The 17126-nt window shown below is 30.6% G+C and overlaps 2 protein-coding genes across 2 annotated transcripts in view; one reads left to right on the top strand and one right to left on the bottom strand.

The window, feature by feature from the left end:
* The window catches only part of ush (Zinc finger protein ush), a 262597-nt gene extending 261580 nt beyond the window's left edge, over window positions 1-1017 (bottom strand). The window contains exon 1 of the mRNA XM_018450770.1: window positions 570-1017. Within this exon, the coding sequence (XP_018306272.1) occupies window positions 570-609 (40 nt within the window). The 5' untranslated portion in view covers window positions 610-1017. The remainder of the gene's footprint in view (window positions 1-569) is intronic.
* A 14304-nt stretch (window positions 1018-15321) lies between these two features.
* Window positions 15322-17126, top strand: part of l(2)k09022 (HEAT repeat containing 1 homolog l(2)k09022) — a 9549-nt gene continuing 7744 nt past the window's right edge. Inside the window, exons 1-3 of the mRNA XM_018450768.1 lie at window positions 15322-15353; window positions 15445-15593; window positions 16600-16894. Coding sequence (XP_018306270.1) covers window positions 15452-15593; window positions 16600-16894 — 437 coding nt within the window. The 5' untranslated portion in view covers window positions 15322-15353; window positions 15445-15451. The remainder of the gene's footprint in view (window positions 15354-15444; window positions 15594-16599; window positions 16895-17126) is intronic.

Below are 17126 nucleotides of genomic sequence, written 5' to 3'. Positions count from 1 at the left end.
TAGAAGGTTTGTTCGCGTCGCGTGCTCCAACATGTTCCAATATGCTCCTACCAGCTCTTACTCACTCCAACGCGCTTGATAGTGTTGGAGCTTGCGACACGAACAAACCTAGAATGAGATTGCATCCAGAAAAAAATATACATATATCCTTCTTTTTCACTCTTCCCAAACAACACGCAGCATGTCTAAAAGACACGTCTTAGAGACATCACGAAGATGTCTTTTGTGACATCTAATGCCCGCTTTTCTAATATCAATGTAAATTAACTTTAATCTCGGTTCAACTTACTCTTCATCTTTTTCTGTAGTTCTTAGAACACGCATTGTTCTTCGAACTAGAAAAAGATGAAGAGTTAGTTGAACCGAGATTAAAATTAAACTACATTGCTAGAAACGGCTATAAGGAATGTTTAAAGACGTCGTAAAGAGGTCTTCTAGATAATGCGTGTTGTCTGGATTGTTTTGACGAAACTGCTCGTGACAGACTCCGTTAAAGGATTTCTAGTTTGCACGAAAGAAGCACGCGAGACTAAGTCGGCTCAGGTAAAAAGCACATATTCGGGACTCACGTTTCAGCGGTTTGGGGTTGCTCTGCTTGCGACGTGACATCCTCTGCGCTCTGCCATCACCCGCTCAACGTGGACATGTTGCGTTGCGTGGGTGCAGCGTGGTGGCGAAGATCACAGGTGAGACGGACGGTCAACAAATCTTGCGGACACAGTACACGTGCGTCAGCAGAGGGGAAGAAAGGGCGAAGGAATGGCGACAAAAAGAAAGAGCAGCGAGAAGCCGACGGACGATCAGCGCGGGACGGGACAGCACGATGGAGCGTGGAACGCACTTCCGGCGGCACGAGGGATTTTCGTTCGTTAGCGTGATGTATGGTTTCGCGGTGCGTAATCGCGAAATCGTTGACGTGCGACAACGACGATGTTACGAGATGACGACCGACGACGCCGGCAATGCGGCGTTCCTTCCGGATAACACAGACACGCACGCCAATCACGTTCGAACGCGGCCGCTGTCAGCGCGCAACTAAACAAACGCGCCGCCAAACACTCCCCCCACTCTCCACTCGCGCCGCGCGGCGTGACCGCGTGAGCGCGCTGGGGGGGAGGCTGGGTGAAACAAATGTGCTGGCGGCCGGTACGGCGCAGCGAAGTTTGAATGTCGCGCGCGCACATGCGCGCATGCGCGATCACGTACGGCTCCACCGCGCCTGCGCGAGTCGCGCGGCGACGAAAATTCGAACGCTACCGCCATCTCGTGGTACGTCGCGGAGAAAGGCTGGATCGATTTTGCAAAAATGAACGATAACTTATCCACGCGCACAATGATACGGTCACACGAAACTCGTTTGACAATTTATTCAAGCGCATATGTAATAGTACGATCGCACGAAGCTCGCTTGACAAAAGAATGACTTTTTGTCAAACACCGGAACGAGACTAATTATTTTATCTGTTTTTTTTTTCATACTATAAATACGTTTTTAAAATTGTTTTATTACATCGTGTGTAATTAATTAACTCTTCGTGGTCACACTTCTTTCTGTAATAGTTATATGCCAATGTCAAAATGATCCCATCAGCGACTGTAGTATTCAGTTTTTATTTTGTGAAATAAAAAAATTACTGAAAACATACTTTAAATATTGTAGAACAGGGAATATGCAGCGGCTTTAAAGATTTTGATTTTAAACTTTTAGTATAATAAAAAATCGCGAAAATAAAAATAAAAATATAGGTTTTTTACTTAAGAAATCATAACTTTTTTCTTTTTAATTCACGTGATCCTTTTTGTCGCTAAAACAGTTGGTTTGAACAGCTCGTGAAAGTTTATCTTTAGGTCTGTTCTTTATTCCTGCACTACTTGAACTGGTGCACACGGTGCAATAATTCTTACCGATAAAATGTAATTAAATTAAATTAAAAAGTTAAGAGTCTAAAATGTAACTTGTAAGTTAAATTAAAATTACCCGAAAATATTTTATATATAATTTTATATATTTTTGTATATAAATGGACATATTTTATATACAATTATGTATAATTCTATATAATTATATATAATTTTACATATAATTTAATATATAATTTTATATATAAGTTTATATATAATTATATAAAATTATATATATTTTTACATAATTTTATGTAATTATATATAAAACATTTTTTCCCGGGTAATTAACTTTTTAACTTTATTTTTATCTTTTTACAATAACTTAGCACTACCCAACCCTGGTAATAATATTTTTATTGTATTTTGAACAGCATTTATAACTGTGTTATATTAAATATATCAGAATTACTCGTCATAATTGGATAAATTTTTCCCATTAAAATTTTCGCTCGTATTCGCAAAACATCTTGTTGATCAAACATGTCTTTATTAATTATTAGGGTATTTTAAGCATAATGTATTGTTTTATGCATTTTATGCATAATGTATTGTTTCTCCTTGTTGTTCATCGTACATAAACAAAGATAAATGATGCATCATGCGCATCTCAGTCAGAAATAGTTCCTCGAAAAGACGTCGTTAAGATGTAAAAGTTGTCGATTCGAAACTTGCGTCGAAATTGTAACTTTTTCGAATAATAAAAAATTACGTATGTAGAGAGTGCAATGACAGTTTGATATATTTTTTAATATTATATTTGGTGTAAATAACGTGATAATCTTATATTTTGAATATTTTCGTTCGAATAGACGTTTTTTCGATTTCATTTCGACAATTGTAATATCTAATCATAAAAGTTTTCTCAAAAATTTTCAGAATTTCTAAATAATTTTATAACTTTTTAGAAAAAAAATTTTGTAATTTTTAATACAAATTGGAACGTTTTTTTTAGAACCGTCGAAAAAGTCTACATCTTTTTTTCTAGTAATTCTTTGTATCTTATTTTATTGTTCTACCCCTGCTGAATAACATTATTTTTATTTGTACTTCGTTTAGTTAATATAATCAGGAGACACGGTAGTATCTCGGCGCTAAGCCATGCATCGACACTACCGTGGTTCCTTTACGCGAGACCGCGAGTTGCGGGGGATTGAGATTATTGAATCTTAATAACGGCTGAACAGTTCGAGTTCTACATTCAATCGATAACGTCCACTCAAATTGTGTAATAAAAGTGCTTTTATTTTTTCTTATTACGTTACTTTTGTATTGAAGAATTTCAGGGAATAATATCTCTTACGATAAATGCTGTCAACCTATTAGCTGTCTCTTACCATAAATGAGCACGAAATCAAGGAAAAATATCTTCGACATTAATTCTAGCTCGCGAATTGACATCGAAACAATCTCTATTTTTAAATTAATGAAATTTAAATGTTGGTCTCAAGTTTCCAATATCGTTTGGAAGATCAATTCAAGATTTTATTTCCAATTCGAAAATTAATCGAAATTGGAGTCAAAAATCCATCAAAATGAATAATAATTTCGATTTTTATTTTCGATGTCGAAACGACGTTTTTGTTTCGAGGAACTATTTCTGACTGGGATCATGCACCCATAATCTATGAGGTATCTACTTACAAAGCAATATATAATATAGAGTAATTCAAATTAATCCTATTGTCATAACTTTCAAAATTTCTATTCATTTTTCTCAAAATTATATTAACGGCGGAAAAAAAAGACGTTTTCTCATCATGGTACGTATCATTTTATTCCACTTCACCACACGAAACAATACGACGTCATAAAACAATATAGCATATTCACCTGACTTGTGTCGACTGATACAATAATTGAACTGCTAGAGTGCGCTGAGATTAAAATTACTGTTGTATTGCATGGTACGGCCATATACCATCAAGTGGCACTATCAAACCAAACTGAAAAATAGTAACAAATCCTTATAATGTAACAAATAGTATAATACCTCATAATATATAATTCTAGTTCTAATTGTAAAATCTCGAATCTTGTCAACAACCAGAAATTCTTTCTGATTGTTATGACAAGATCGGAGATTTTGATTTAAATAAAATGTATTTAATTATATACGCACGCGCGCGCGCGTCTTGTTCATATAAAACCATAATAAAAAAAAAACAAAATTTCTCATGCATTACTGCGAGAATAGGTCTGTTATATACCTGCGTAAGAATTATTGTAACGGATAAAACTGTGGAATACATCTGAAAGAAAGTATGCTATCATTATACTTAATGAAAATAGTTTTGTTAACTCTTTCGCTCAGAAAGCGGGCGGTCCGACGAAATACCGCCATTGATCGGGACCCTGTGCCAAAAGTGTACACATTATATCTACGTGGACAGTCTTTGACATTTAAAATTACGTTTTACGCCTGAACCGCCTGAACAACACCACCTTGACATGTTTTTGAAAGAAAAAGGACAGTTCCTTAAAACAAGATAATTATAATTTTTTCGTAAATCGTTTTTTAATTATCCCTTTCATGCCAGTAGCATTATAGGTATCAATATACTACCACTACCAATTATGTTTTAAATATATGTCATTTGACAAAATTAATGTTTAATTAATTAATGAAAAAATTAATTAATGAGAGTTGCCGAATGCGTACTGGTCGTCTAAATCGTAGCTCATCAATATTTTATATTATTAGTTAATATAGGCAATATTTAATAATATAAAATATACGTATAAAGAGCGCCAATAGTATAAAATATATGAGAAATGAGTAATATAAACAAAAATATAATAGCCTACGTCTTGTTTTATGGCGTTAGCGGCGTTTTAAAAAATCAGGTACATCTGATATTAATTTTGAATCAACTTATGTAACTGATAACAACGCGATCATCCAATTTTACTATACATTTTTGTATTTTTATAAAAGAAGATTTATTGTAGAGTATTTTACATTCACTGTATATACATAGTTGTAACCATTATAAAGATTAAATCGATATTTTTACAAAATCCATCAAGTTTCCTAAATCGTACCATCAAAAGATAATACTGATAACTGACAATAATAGAACTAATAATTGATACAATATAAATGCCAAATGCAAAAATATAATTAAGCCAATTTTATTTTGGTGTCATTTGTTTTTTATTATTGTTATTTAATAAATATAATACATTTGATTTTCTTCAATAAATTATTAAAATTAGGTATTAATTAATTATTAGCTATTAGTTAATGATTTCTTTTATTAATCTTATATTTATAATTGTTGTCATTCATAAATTCAATACTTTCAAAGGAAATACGATAAAAAATACTTATATATAGGTACGATTTAGGTGACCGGTTGTCTAAATCGTACCTTTTGCAATATGGTACAAAAAGATTTATAACAAATTAATTTGTTATTGGTGGAAAGTTAAACATGTAATAATAAGCGTCCAAAACCTCAAGCTACAATTTCTAATGTTCATTTGCATATAACACAGTGCCAAATGGAAAATATAATAAAAAATAGGTTAAGTAGTACGCATTCGGCAACTCTCCTCCGTATTATTTCATATCTCTAAAAATAGCGGAAATATTCTAAACGGACAAAATTACTGTCCCACCCTACATATATACATATATATATGATAGAGGATTCTCAGTTTTTTTATTAGGAATACCACTATATGATTATTGGGTGTTATTTCAGTCACAACCTGTATATATATATATATATATATATGTTTATTACATACTTTTATACTTCTGCTTAAAACAGGACATACCTGGCAGATAAAACTATATCCAAAGTAGTAATATCCCAAGCCAAATTTTACCTCTACCTGATTTATTTGCAATATAAACTGTAAAATCTAATTGAAAGAAATAATTTAATAGGCATTAAATATACTACCATTCTTGACAGTTCGGACACTTGTATAAATTTTATCAAATGGATGAGTAAATTTAAAACATTATTATAAAACATCAATTATGTTACTTCGTGAACAGATGTGAACAACCCTATCCCTTACGTTTAATGACATTTTGTAATTTTATTTTTAACTTAAAAAAAAATGTATGTTAAAATCAATCCATTTTTTAGTTTCAATGTAAAGCGTTCATATTAATGTATGAACTTAGTAAATAATAAATTAAATTTGAGTCAAATTTAATACATTTTCAAGAGTTAAATTATTTAACTACAATGTTTTCATTAAATTATAGATAGTGTGATAATAGAATTGATAGTATGATAACATGATAGTAGAATATTGACAGTATAAAATAACTTTCAAAAATTCTCTTTTGTTATATAAAATAAAAAATAATTTTTAAAACTTTTTCTAGCTTAACCTTACCTGTGGCGTTAGAATGTGTGTACAAGTATCCTAAAATATATAAAAGAATAACACAATTGTTATGTAATGTCCCAACTTTGTACATAATCATTCGATGAAATTTATGTAGGTGTCCGAATTTTGAGCGCTAGTAAAATTGCGCATAAGACATTAAAAATCCTATATAAAATTTTGTTGCAATTATTTACCTGTTCACGTAAGTCCTCATCGAGATTACAATTGGACAATTTGTAAAGAATTGCTACTGTCTTATTTATCTGAAATTATATTAACATGAAACGAAGGTTTGCAGTAAAACTGAAAACTTTGCATTCAATGAATACGATTTCGTCATTTCAAATAAAACTTTGACATGTGTAATTTCATTGTTGCTTGTGCATATTATTCTAATTATAAATAATTATTAATGCTTTTATTGTACTGTAACTATACCTTGTAATAAACAGTTTGACATGCGTAGTTTAATGTGAGAAATAAGATGCTAAGCAGAATATAATCAACACAGCGATATAAATAGTTGATAATATAAAAAAATGTCCATGTTTCCTGATGCTCTCCAAGCAATTGATACAATAATAGACAGAACCCAAAAGATTTCCCAAAGTAATATATCATTATTATTAACATTTGTGCTTTAAATATTATATTTAGTTTGCGTGATATAAGGCATAGTTGTAGGTGGACGTGCCTGTAAATAAATTGTAAATGTTATAATTAATCAAACCGAGAGACATATACGAGAAGTACTAAGCAAAATATATTTTTAACATAGAATTCGACATAAACTATAGTGTTAACTTACGATTCACAATGTATGATTATTTTACGTAATTGAAAGTAATTATTCTTGTACATATATGTATATACATATATAGGATCTCATTTTAACTGTTGCATCAAATTATCCCGAAACGATACGGAAAAGTGTATTTCAGATTAAAGTGAAACGATTTCGAGAGGGACATATTTTTTTGAACACATTTTTGTTACGTTGTTTTTTCTTAGGTGAAGGCACCTAAAAGATGTTAGGTTTACAATTTAAAGATTGGAAGTATATTTAATATTTCCATTTCAAATAAAATATATACATATGAAAGTTGTGTGAATAAAATTATTTTTGTTTAGTAACACATTTTTGTAGTTTATTTGTTTTGATTGTCATTATTTTTATTGTTAAAAATTAAAATATTTTAATTGATAAAAAGATTTACTTTTCTTTTATAAGTACTATAAATATTCACATAAAAGTAATTGTTATATAAAAATTATATGTTTCGGTAATACAAATGACTTTACAAGTGCCAGAGAAATGTACTTATAATTTCTCGTAAATTATTGGTTTTTGTATATTTCGAACTTAATACTTTTATATGCAGAATGATTATAGAGAAATCATATCACGTAAAAAATCATATAATTCAATTTTATAAGGCGCAGAAAAAGGTTACATCTTTTTCATTGCGTGTCTCATCGTATCTCTGTCTAGAAAAAACAACATGATCATAATAGGCCTCTCTCGAAGCAATTGCACTTTCACCGAAAACATTCTTTTTGAAAAATGTCGATGCGAAAGTTAGATTGAGACATTCTGTATACATATATACTTACATGCGTGTGCATGTGTGTATACAGTAATTCTATTAAATAATTATTACATTATAATCCACATATATTGATTGCGATCCTTAGCTCCTGTTATCCGCTGATGCACAAAGATGGATTTGTTTTGTCTCCTACAATCTGCATTACTTTCGAACAGCTCAGAATCGAGTGTACGTAAGAGATCATTGACTCGATGAAATCTGGAGCTTGTGTATCTGAATTAAATGAAAAAGACTTAATTATGCCTTTTATTAACATTATGACATATGCATTATGTATAAACATATTCTAATTGCGTTAATAAGTAATCAGAGAAGTTAGACTAAATTAGAATTTTTTTATTTATTTCTTATGTTTCAATATAATATTTTATATATGAGTATATTTATATTATATATGAGAATATTTATAATTCAGTTTCAGTTTTAATTTATAATTTACTTTCAGAAAACAAAAAAGAAAGCTACCAGAAAACTATAACGCGCCATAAGAAAATAATAATTTGTCAATCAGTAAGCTGAGAAATGTTAAACGAAATTGCTAAACAATTGCTAAAAACGTTAAACAAAATTTTCTTTGTTTTTTTTAGTTAAAAAAACCATGACATTTTTCCTTTTTCTTTGGAAGACATTTTTCAGGCAGAATGTCCGGGGAAATATCCGTTATCCGGTCGGATAACTACCCTACCGGACATCGAATATCGAAAAAAAATTTGACGCCGGATGTCCGATATCCGGTACCAGATAATTTACTATTCGGAGCATCCCTAAATAATAACATGAATAAATAAACTTTGTGTAAATATCCGAACTTTATACAGTACATGTCCGGTTACTTGGACCTTAACATCCTTCATTTTTATATGAAAAGTATAAATTTCCAATCACTTTTTGCAAAGACTGTATATCTAATATTTCCTTAATCGAGACGCGCAAAGATCGCTGAAAACTTATAGATAATAGTGAATTTCAAATATTACATCGACATCATTCCGTCATATTCTAATTTGAGACTTTGAAGTTATCGCTCATGCTCTTCCTTTCATAAACGTTAATGTGTCAAAGGAGAATCGCGGGGACATTTGGAAAGAGCATAAAAGTTTCACAGCGAAAGCAAGTGTTATAACTATATAACACTTATATAGCATTAATAAGCTGCGCTTCTAGGGCCGTCCAAATATTTGCATGCGCGCTGCGAGCACAGATGAAACATTTATACGGAACTTTTATACGAATTTTTTGAAATTTACGACCTTCGACGCAGAACGCTTTGGATATGAAAGCCTGTTCTATTGCGGGGGCGTAGCGTCTGATTAAATCGTATCGTAACTACTTGTCGACATGCGGTGCAACTCTCCCTTACAGCCAGGAACGGAAGTTACTTTTACCATTAGCTTTGTCGTTACTTTTTTTATGACGATTTTACCGTCACTTTTTATGTTACAATTTTACCATTACTTTTACCGTTATTTTTACAGTTACTTTTTTATGACAATATATGTCAAGATCAAGATCATTGGAAGTGGAAATTCTGACCGTATTTGTTTATTTGATTACATTACTCAACATTACTTTCTTCACAGCGTGAAGGAAAGGTGTTTAAAGGTGCTCATCTCTTATAAATATTTAATAAAGAAAAGTAGTAGATTAATTATTTATTTTAAATAGCTGTTGTTTAGTATATTTCTAATACTCAAAATAATTATTGTATATACATGTTTTGTACAGACAATATACATACGTCGTCAAAGTCATGGTCACTGATGGAGATGTCTCCCTTTTTTATATATTACTAAATAATACTGAAAGGTCTTTAAGTAACTTCCATGAAGTTAGCCCCTCATTTTCAAAATTTTGAAAAAATAAGCAGAGTTCTGGCGAAACTTCAAATGGTGTTTTCACCGCTTTAATCGACGGAACTCTTTCTAAAATTGATAGAGAACTCTAGAACTTTTCGGGGGGCAACCAGAACTTTGCTTATTTTTTTCATAATTTTGAAATTGAGAAACCAGTTTCACAAAGATCTTTAAGTGTTTCACACTGTAAACATTTTGACGCACAATGTCAATAAAAATAGCTTACAAAGTAAATGTATACACACGTACTAACCCAAGGATAGTTGCAGAAATCAAAATATTTAAGACAATCACATATGTCGAGTATTCGACCAGCATCACCATGTACGCCACAAAAGTGGAATTTATGCCGTAATTATTATCGAAGAAGTAATAAATAATATTAAAACATGCGAATTTAGAAAAAATGTATGCAAGCCATCCGATTATTATTCGAATTATCCAGTTACGTAGCCTTTGGTATTCCTTTGGCGTTCCGAGAACTTCCAACGTATCGTCTACTATAGCAAGTTTACGTAAGCACATTTTCAGTTCCTTTGAAAAAATCATACTGATCTATTATGCGACATAGAAAGAAATTATTATAATTTTATATTTGAATAAAAATTGCAATGTGTACAGTCACAGTAAATGTGACAGTTATATAATGATATAACCATTAAAATTAACCTGTTGTAAAAACTTTTTATAAATTTGTATTTGCCTATAATTGTGAATTCAAGACTTCTTTAATACTCTTAATTAAAAATACTGTTAAACAAATCATAAGAAAAATTAAAAGATCAAATATTATTATATAGGAACTGGGAGTACATTTTAAAATTTTTACCTTAAAACGACAAAAGCTAATGAGAATTAATGTAATGCTGAGCAACGGTACGAAATTTTCGTAGTAAATTCTTCCAATCTGAAATTGATAGATATAGACTGGATAGTAAACGTAGTACGTAAGAAAGCTCCATTTGATCAAGGCATACAAGCAAGAAAGATACGCTCTAGGTTGTCCACGAGGATATTCGAATATGCTCAAATCGCAAAACGAACCAATGATCATTAATGGTGCCAACGCTCTTTCTAATGTCTTTGTCATAGTTTCCGAGTCGTCGGCTAGTATTTTAACTTAACTGAATTAGTTCTTGCTGCACGAGGCACAAACACGTTTTGATATTTTTTGTAAGAATTTCAGAAGTAGTTTTTGCAGTTCCTCTAAAAACTTTGTGAGAACTACACTGTAGATATGTACACTAACGGCATAACTTATGTAAATGCCGTTCAACCAGCAAGTATTGAACAACAGAATAGACAGATAATTTAGATTAGATTGCCTTTCTTTTCGCGGAATTTTTATTCATAGGTACGTAGAGTAAGGCCATCCCGGTAAAAATGTATCATGCATGAATATATATAATTATGTATAAACATACATAAATATGTATAAATATTCATAAACATATATTCATAAATATTCATAAATATTCATAAATATTCATAAACATATAATTTTATATGAAATATGTCCATACATCCTTTTTTTTCTTGTAAAATTTTTAGTGTAATAGAAATAATAATAGCAATGTGAAAACATTGAAAATAATTAAAAAGGTAATTTTCGCACTAGTTATTTTAGAAAAAAATCAAGTTTGAAGAAATGTAAAAAAATTATGTATAATTATATATAAAATTATGTATAATTGTGTATGAGTAATTTTTTTTTCATTTTTCCAAATTTGTTTTTTTCTACAACGAACAATGCGAAAATTATCCCTTTTATTATTTTTGATGTTATCACATTACTATTACTATTTCTATTACACTAAAAAGTAATTTTACAGAAGAAAAAGGAATGTATGAATATGTATGGACATATTTCATATATAATTATACATGTTTATGAATATTTATACGTGTTTGTATATGTTTAGACATATTTATACATATTCATACATGAAAAATTTTTTGACTTTTTATAATGAAATCTAATGCTATTTACTACTTCCTGTAGAAGCCATAAGACAATTCTTATGGTATTACATTTTGAATGAATTTTTAAATGTACCTACTTTAGTTTATGTCTCACCTTTTATTAGTTAACGACATCAGTAAAATGTGTAGTGCTATTGCTAATAAATAAAAAACAACTGACACTTGAAAAAGATAAAACAAATGCTAAAGAATCATGTGATATGCATTATTTGATAGAAAATACTATAATCATTTAAATATAATGTGTGATCTGGAACTAGTGCCTGATCTGCATTTAATGCTTTTACCGTATTATTACAAGGCACAAACGATTATAAATGTAATATTTGCAACATTATGTCTTTATACTAAGTACAAATATGTTTAATGGATGCTTTTTACGTACATGGCTTCTAATCGATGACACGTCGATTTGAGTTGAAGCTGATAACTTTGATAAAATATTTCATATATTGAAGTTATGTTCACAATATAATGCTCTTCATAAAGTAAAAATATATAAGTACAATTATTCTTATAATAATATAATTTATCAATGTAAACGTAAAACGTGATGTTAATTTAATTATTATTTTTTATCTCTCTTATTCTCAAAATATTTTTATATATGTATATATAATTTTATGTACTTACATGTATACACCATCCTAGTATTTATTATTTTCGTAAAGTAAAAGGTTTACGCAATATACGGAAAAAATGGAACAGATCTGAACAGATCCGATTATATCTCATCAGGTCTGAATCACTCAGGACTGATTTGATCCAAATATTGGCCTTATCTAATCAAATCCAATTAGACATGATGAGATTTAATTCGATCCTTGAACAGATATAATCTGCAGATCTGACCTCGGAAAAATTTTCATGTACCCAGACAGCACAAAATATTTATGATAAATATTTATTAATATTCATTTTTTGAAATGTTACATAGATATTTCATACATATTTCATATATATATTATATAAAGCTTTATTCGAAATATTATTAAAATATAGATTAAATATTTTATGTAATATTTTTGATAAATATAAATAAATATTTCTGATAAGTATTTTTTACTTGGATTATAATGTCTCATTAAGTATTTTCATAGCATTTACTATAACATTTTATGTGTGTTTGGTTGGCTGTTGCGTCATGTAACATGGTTTTTTTATTAATACACATTAATTTGTGATAAGTAATAGCAATATCCCTAAATCAATATAAAAATTAAATAAGTAATATTTTTGATGTGTCTATCTATAATTATTTGCAACGCTCTGAAAGTTTCTTAACTTTTTTTTAAGTAAAAAAGACAATAATGACACTGTTCAACTTTCTACCTTTTTCATACAATGTGAAAAGAAAAAGAGAACAGATGAACCGAGAGAAATGCGAGAAGTTCAATTAAAATTAAAAAGCCTTATAATTCACGTTATGTGTACTACAGATTTTTAATAGTGGTAGTGAATTTTAGAACATAGCCAGTGTATATTACATACATTGCATCGTATGTATGTATACATAGAACCTTCGCTAAAGATATAGTTCTCAATTTTTTAGGAAATACACATACATCATTACTTCTGTGATACCACTATAAATTTCGAGTATGATGTATTTCGATTTTAATTTTTCTCCTGTTCGCGCTGAGTGAGTAAGGTTACGTATTGGTTCTGCCATTGTGAGAGCACCAAGTCACGTGCACCAATCACGCGGAATCCCGAATGTCTCCAGACTCTCTACTTCTAGGGACTCTATAGTGACTTTGACGGCAGCGCCATAGTAATATGTAGCATTCCTATCTAGATTCATTCATGGCTGCGGTCCACTTGACGCTACAAACGCTTCGAAGCGTTTGAGCGACCAATCAGAACAAAGAATTTTACGAATTGACTAATCAAAGAATGCTTCGAAGCGTTTGTAGCGTCAAGTGGATCGCAGCCCATATATATAAGATTGTTCAACTGTCTAGTCTGTATATATATATACTGTAATAAATAAGTAATAAAAATAGAGTTATCTATATAGCTGATATGCCTGGTTCATTATCATCTAATCTCCACTGTAAACAACAGTCGATAACCAACTACTCCATATAACCGCCACATGTGTGCATACAATAGGTCTGTTCGCGTTGCATGAAATCCCCAAATATTTTTGCACTTAAAATGAGATAGATATATATTTGGCCTTGAAAAGAGAGAAAGCGAAGATGCCGAGTGCCAAAAGTGCAAGCAACGCAAACAGACCTAATAGTACCATCTAGTAGCAACGGGGAGAAGTTGTTAGTAGGAATCAGAAGGAATCGGTTATGAATGGGCGAGTTCAAGACTGCAAAGCGGCTAGGCATGCTTATCGAGCGATTGAATATGATTGGTTGGATCTATAAGTAATAACCAATTACGTTCATTTGCTCGGTGAGCAGGCTAGCCGCTTTGTCAACTTGAACGCTCCCAATGAGTGCATTCAGTACTACGACCTCTCAGTGAGCTCTTGAATCTGTTTAGTCTATATTTTTAGTTCTAACGGAATATGCCAATCAGATGCAAGAGCTCACTGAGCGCTCAGTGAGCGGTGTAGTACTGAATGCACCCGATGGCAGCTTGGACCACTTGGACCCTCTGGCCTTAAGCCACAGTATATACAGTAGCGCAACTCTTCTGATTTTATGTTGGCAAAAATGGAGTGCGCATGCGCGAAATCAGTAAGTTCCCCAGTAACTCCATCTAAACTTTTATCTCACTTCTTCCTTTTTCTGTTCTTTCTGTCAGGGCCATTTAAATGTTTTCGTTTATGTACCTATGACAGTTTATATTCGGAAGCTCCAATTTGGAGGAATTGTACACACACACACACACACACACACACACACACACACACACACACACATAAAAATTATTATATTTAATTTAATAAAATTATTATTAGATACTTTTTATAATTACAACAATTATAGTAATTGTTTTCTGAAACGAAATCTGTATAACATTAAATTTTACCTTTTATTGTTTATATTAATATTTTAAACATGCGGAACATGATGCTTGTATTTTTCTGTTGAATTGCTTACATTTGAGCTAGAAAATCTGCGTTAATTCTGCATGGTACAATTCTAATAATTTTAAAAAACGCAAGCAATTTAGCAGGAAAACAAGCATCGTGTACCGATCATTAATTATATTTTTACAGTTTAATATTTATACCATACTTATATAATTTAATATTTTCTTATTTTTGTGTCTTTTTTTTTATTTTGCAATACATTACAATTATTAATGTATTTCTTTTAGTTTTTTACATTTAATTAATTTGCTGTACATACAAATGAACTAGAGCAGCTAGAAAGAAAGAGAGAGAAAAAGGAAACTAAAGAGCAAGTGAGATAGAAGTTTAGATGGCGTTACTGGGGAACTTACTGATTTCGCGCATGCGCACTCCATTTTTGCCAACACTAACATCAAAGGTGCCGACAGAGAGTTGCGCTACTGTATATACTGTGCTTAAGCTTAATCAAACAAGGAAGAACGAGAAGCACGTGGTTATTGATGGATGCGACATATCTTGTAAAATTGTATCAATTTTATTTAAAAAATTTTATGTATTGAATTGATATTAATTTTTTGTAAATTTTATTGTGACAGAAAGAAAATAAACTTCGTAAGTTCCTAATTCTAAAGAAATCGTATATTGAAAACAATTCTTTTAGAAGTTAGGTTAGAAATTGTCTATATTTGCGGCTTGTTTATAGATCAACAATGGCAACGTCGTTAGCAGCACAACTTAAAAAATTGAGAACTCCGCAAACGAATTTACTGCTGCAGGATAAAAAACGTCCTAGCTTGCTGTTTGATCCAAAGGAGGCTGCGAATTTGGATAGGGACACTGTGCTGAGTATAGGTTAGTTTCTTCCTTTCTTTTGTGCCTGTGTTCACTTCCTTTCTGTTGCTTATGTTAAGTAATATTAAGTATCTAAATTAAATTTTATATTATTCTAGTAAAATTTGTAACTATATTATTTTATTTTATAGTATTCATTTTTATTTAGTAATTATCTTTTTAATAGCTCCATTTTATGGTACTTCAATTATATATTTATGTATTATAATATGAACATGAACTTTATGCTTCAGTTGCAATTTATTTCGAAATCTTCAGAAGAATCAGTTTAATCAATATTATAAAGTGAATGATAAATGTTAAAAATTGCTTAAAATCCGAAACATAATGTCATCTACGAGCAGTGTGTTAGTATACAAATCTTTGTACACTTAAATTTTTTCACCTGATAATTTTTGAAAAAATTTATTACAAAGTTTAGACTTTTGTAATGGGAATTTTATGTCGAATGTCAATTTTCAACAAAATTAATTTGTTAAAAATATTAAGAATTCAGTAAAAATATTTAACATATTTCAAATATTAAGATCATGACGCAGAGAATGTGAGTCTGTTCCAGATTCAAACCTGGTAAAAAAAATAGGATTTTGTGTCAAATCATGGAAAGTATTATCATAAAAATCTTTTAATAGGCTGTTTGGAAATGTGTGTAAGAACTTATTTTTCTCTTACTATCTACCTTTCATCTTTATAACTTTCTTATTAAGTTTACAAGAAATGTGTTTCTAAATGTTTGTAAGAAAGATATACAGTTTTAGCTAAAAATATTGGGTACCTTATTAACTATTAAGTATCTAAAGTTTTAACTCAAAAATTGATTCGTGGTATTAACTGTAAATTATGCTTTTTAAATTTATATGTAATGCCAATAAAACCAATAGGTAACAATGCAGGTAAAACAATTTCAGATAAATGAAAAAAATACAAGTATCCTAATATTTTTGGCCAAAGTTATATATATTTGTAAAAAGAACTATCCATATTATTTCTGATCGTACTTTCTTAGGCCAGAGTGGTTTGGAGGAATTACAGAAACTTTCATCGGTATTTGATGAATTTCAAGCCACACTATTTGCACAGAGTTCTGTAAACTTCGAGAGAGCAGTCCAGAATGTTACATTAAATAAGCAACTGGATGCAGAGATTGCAAAATTTCTGTTATTATCGACTCCATACTTCTTATTGAATGCCTGTCACAAAGCTCTGGAGTGGCTTGTATTCAGATACCACATTCATCACTATAATAGAGAGCAATTTATTCTTCTGATTCTACCATACCATGAAACTCGTATATTTATTAGGTATGTATTAGATAGTTCGTTCTTTTACTGCACTGGACTACACTACAACTGTCCATCTAGCTTTTCTGAAATTTTAAACATTCACTTTAAATACGAAAAGTGTATACTAGTTCAGCTATTAAAAAAATGATTGTGGTGCTTGTTAAAGCACCACATTTCTTATGTTTAAAATTGATTTAAACATCAATTTTATAAATATATATGTAGAGAGAGAGAGAGAGAGAGAGAGAGA

Source organism: Mycetomoellerius zeteki, unplaced genomic scaffold (genome assembly GCF_001594055.1).
Source record: "Mycetomoellerius zeteki isolate Tzet28-1 unplaced genomic scaffold, Tzet1.0 scaffold297, whole genome shotgun sequence".
Lineage (NCBI taxonomy): Eukaryota > Metazoa > Arthropoda > Insecta > Hymenoptera > Formicidae > Mycetomoellerius > Mycetomoellerius zeteki.
This window is presented reverse-complemented; position numbering and strand designations above follow the sequence as displayed.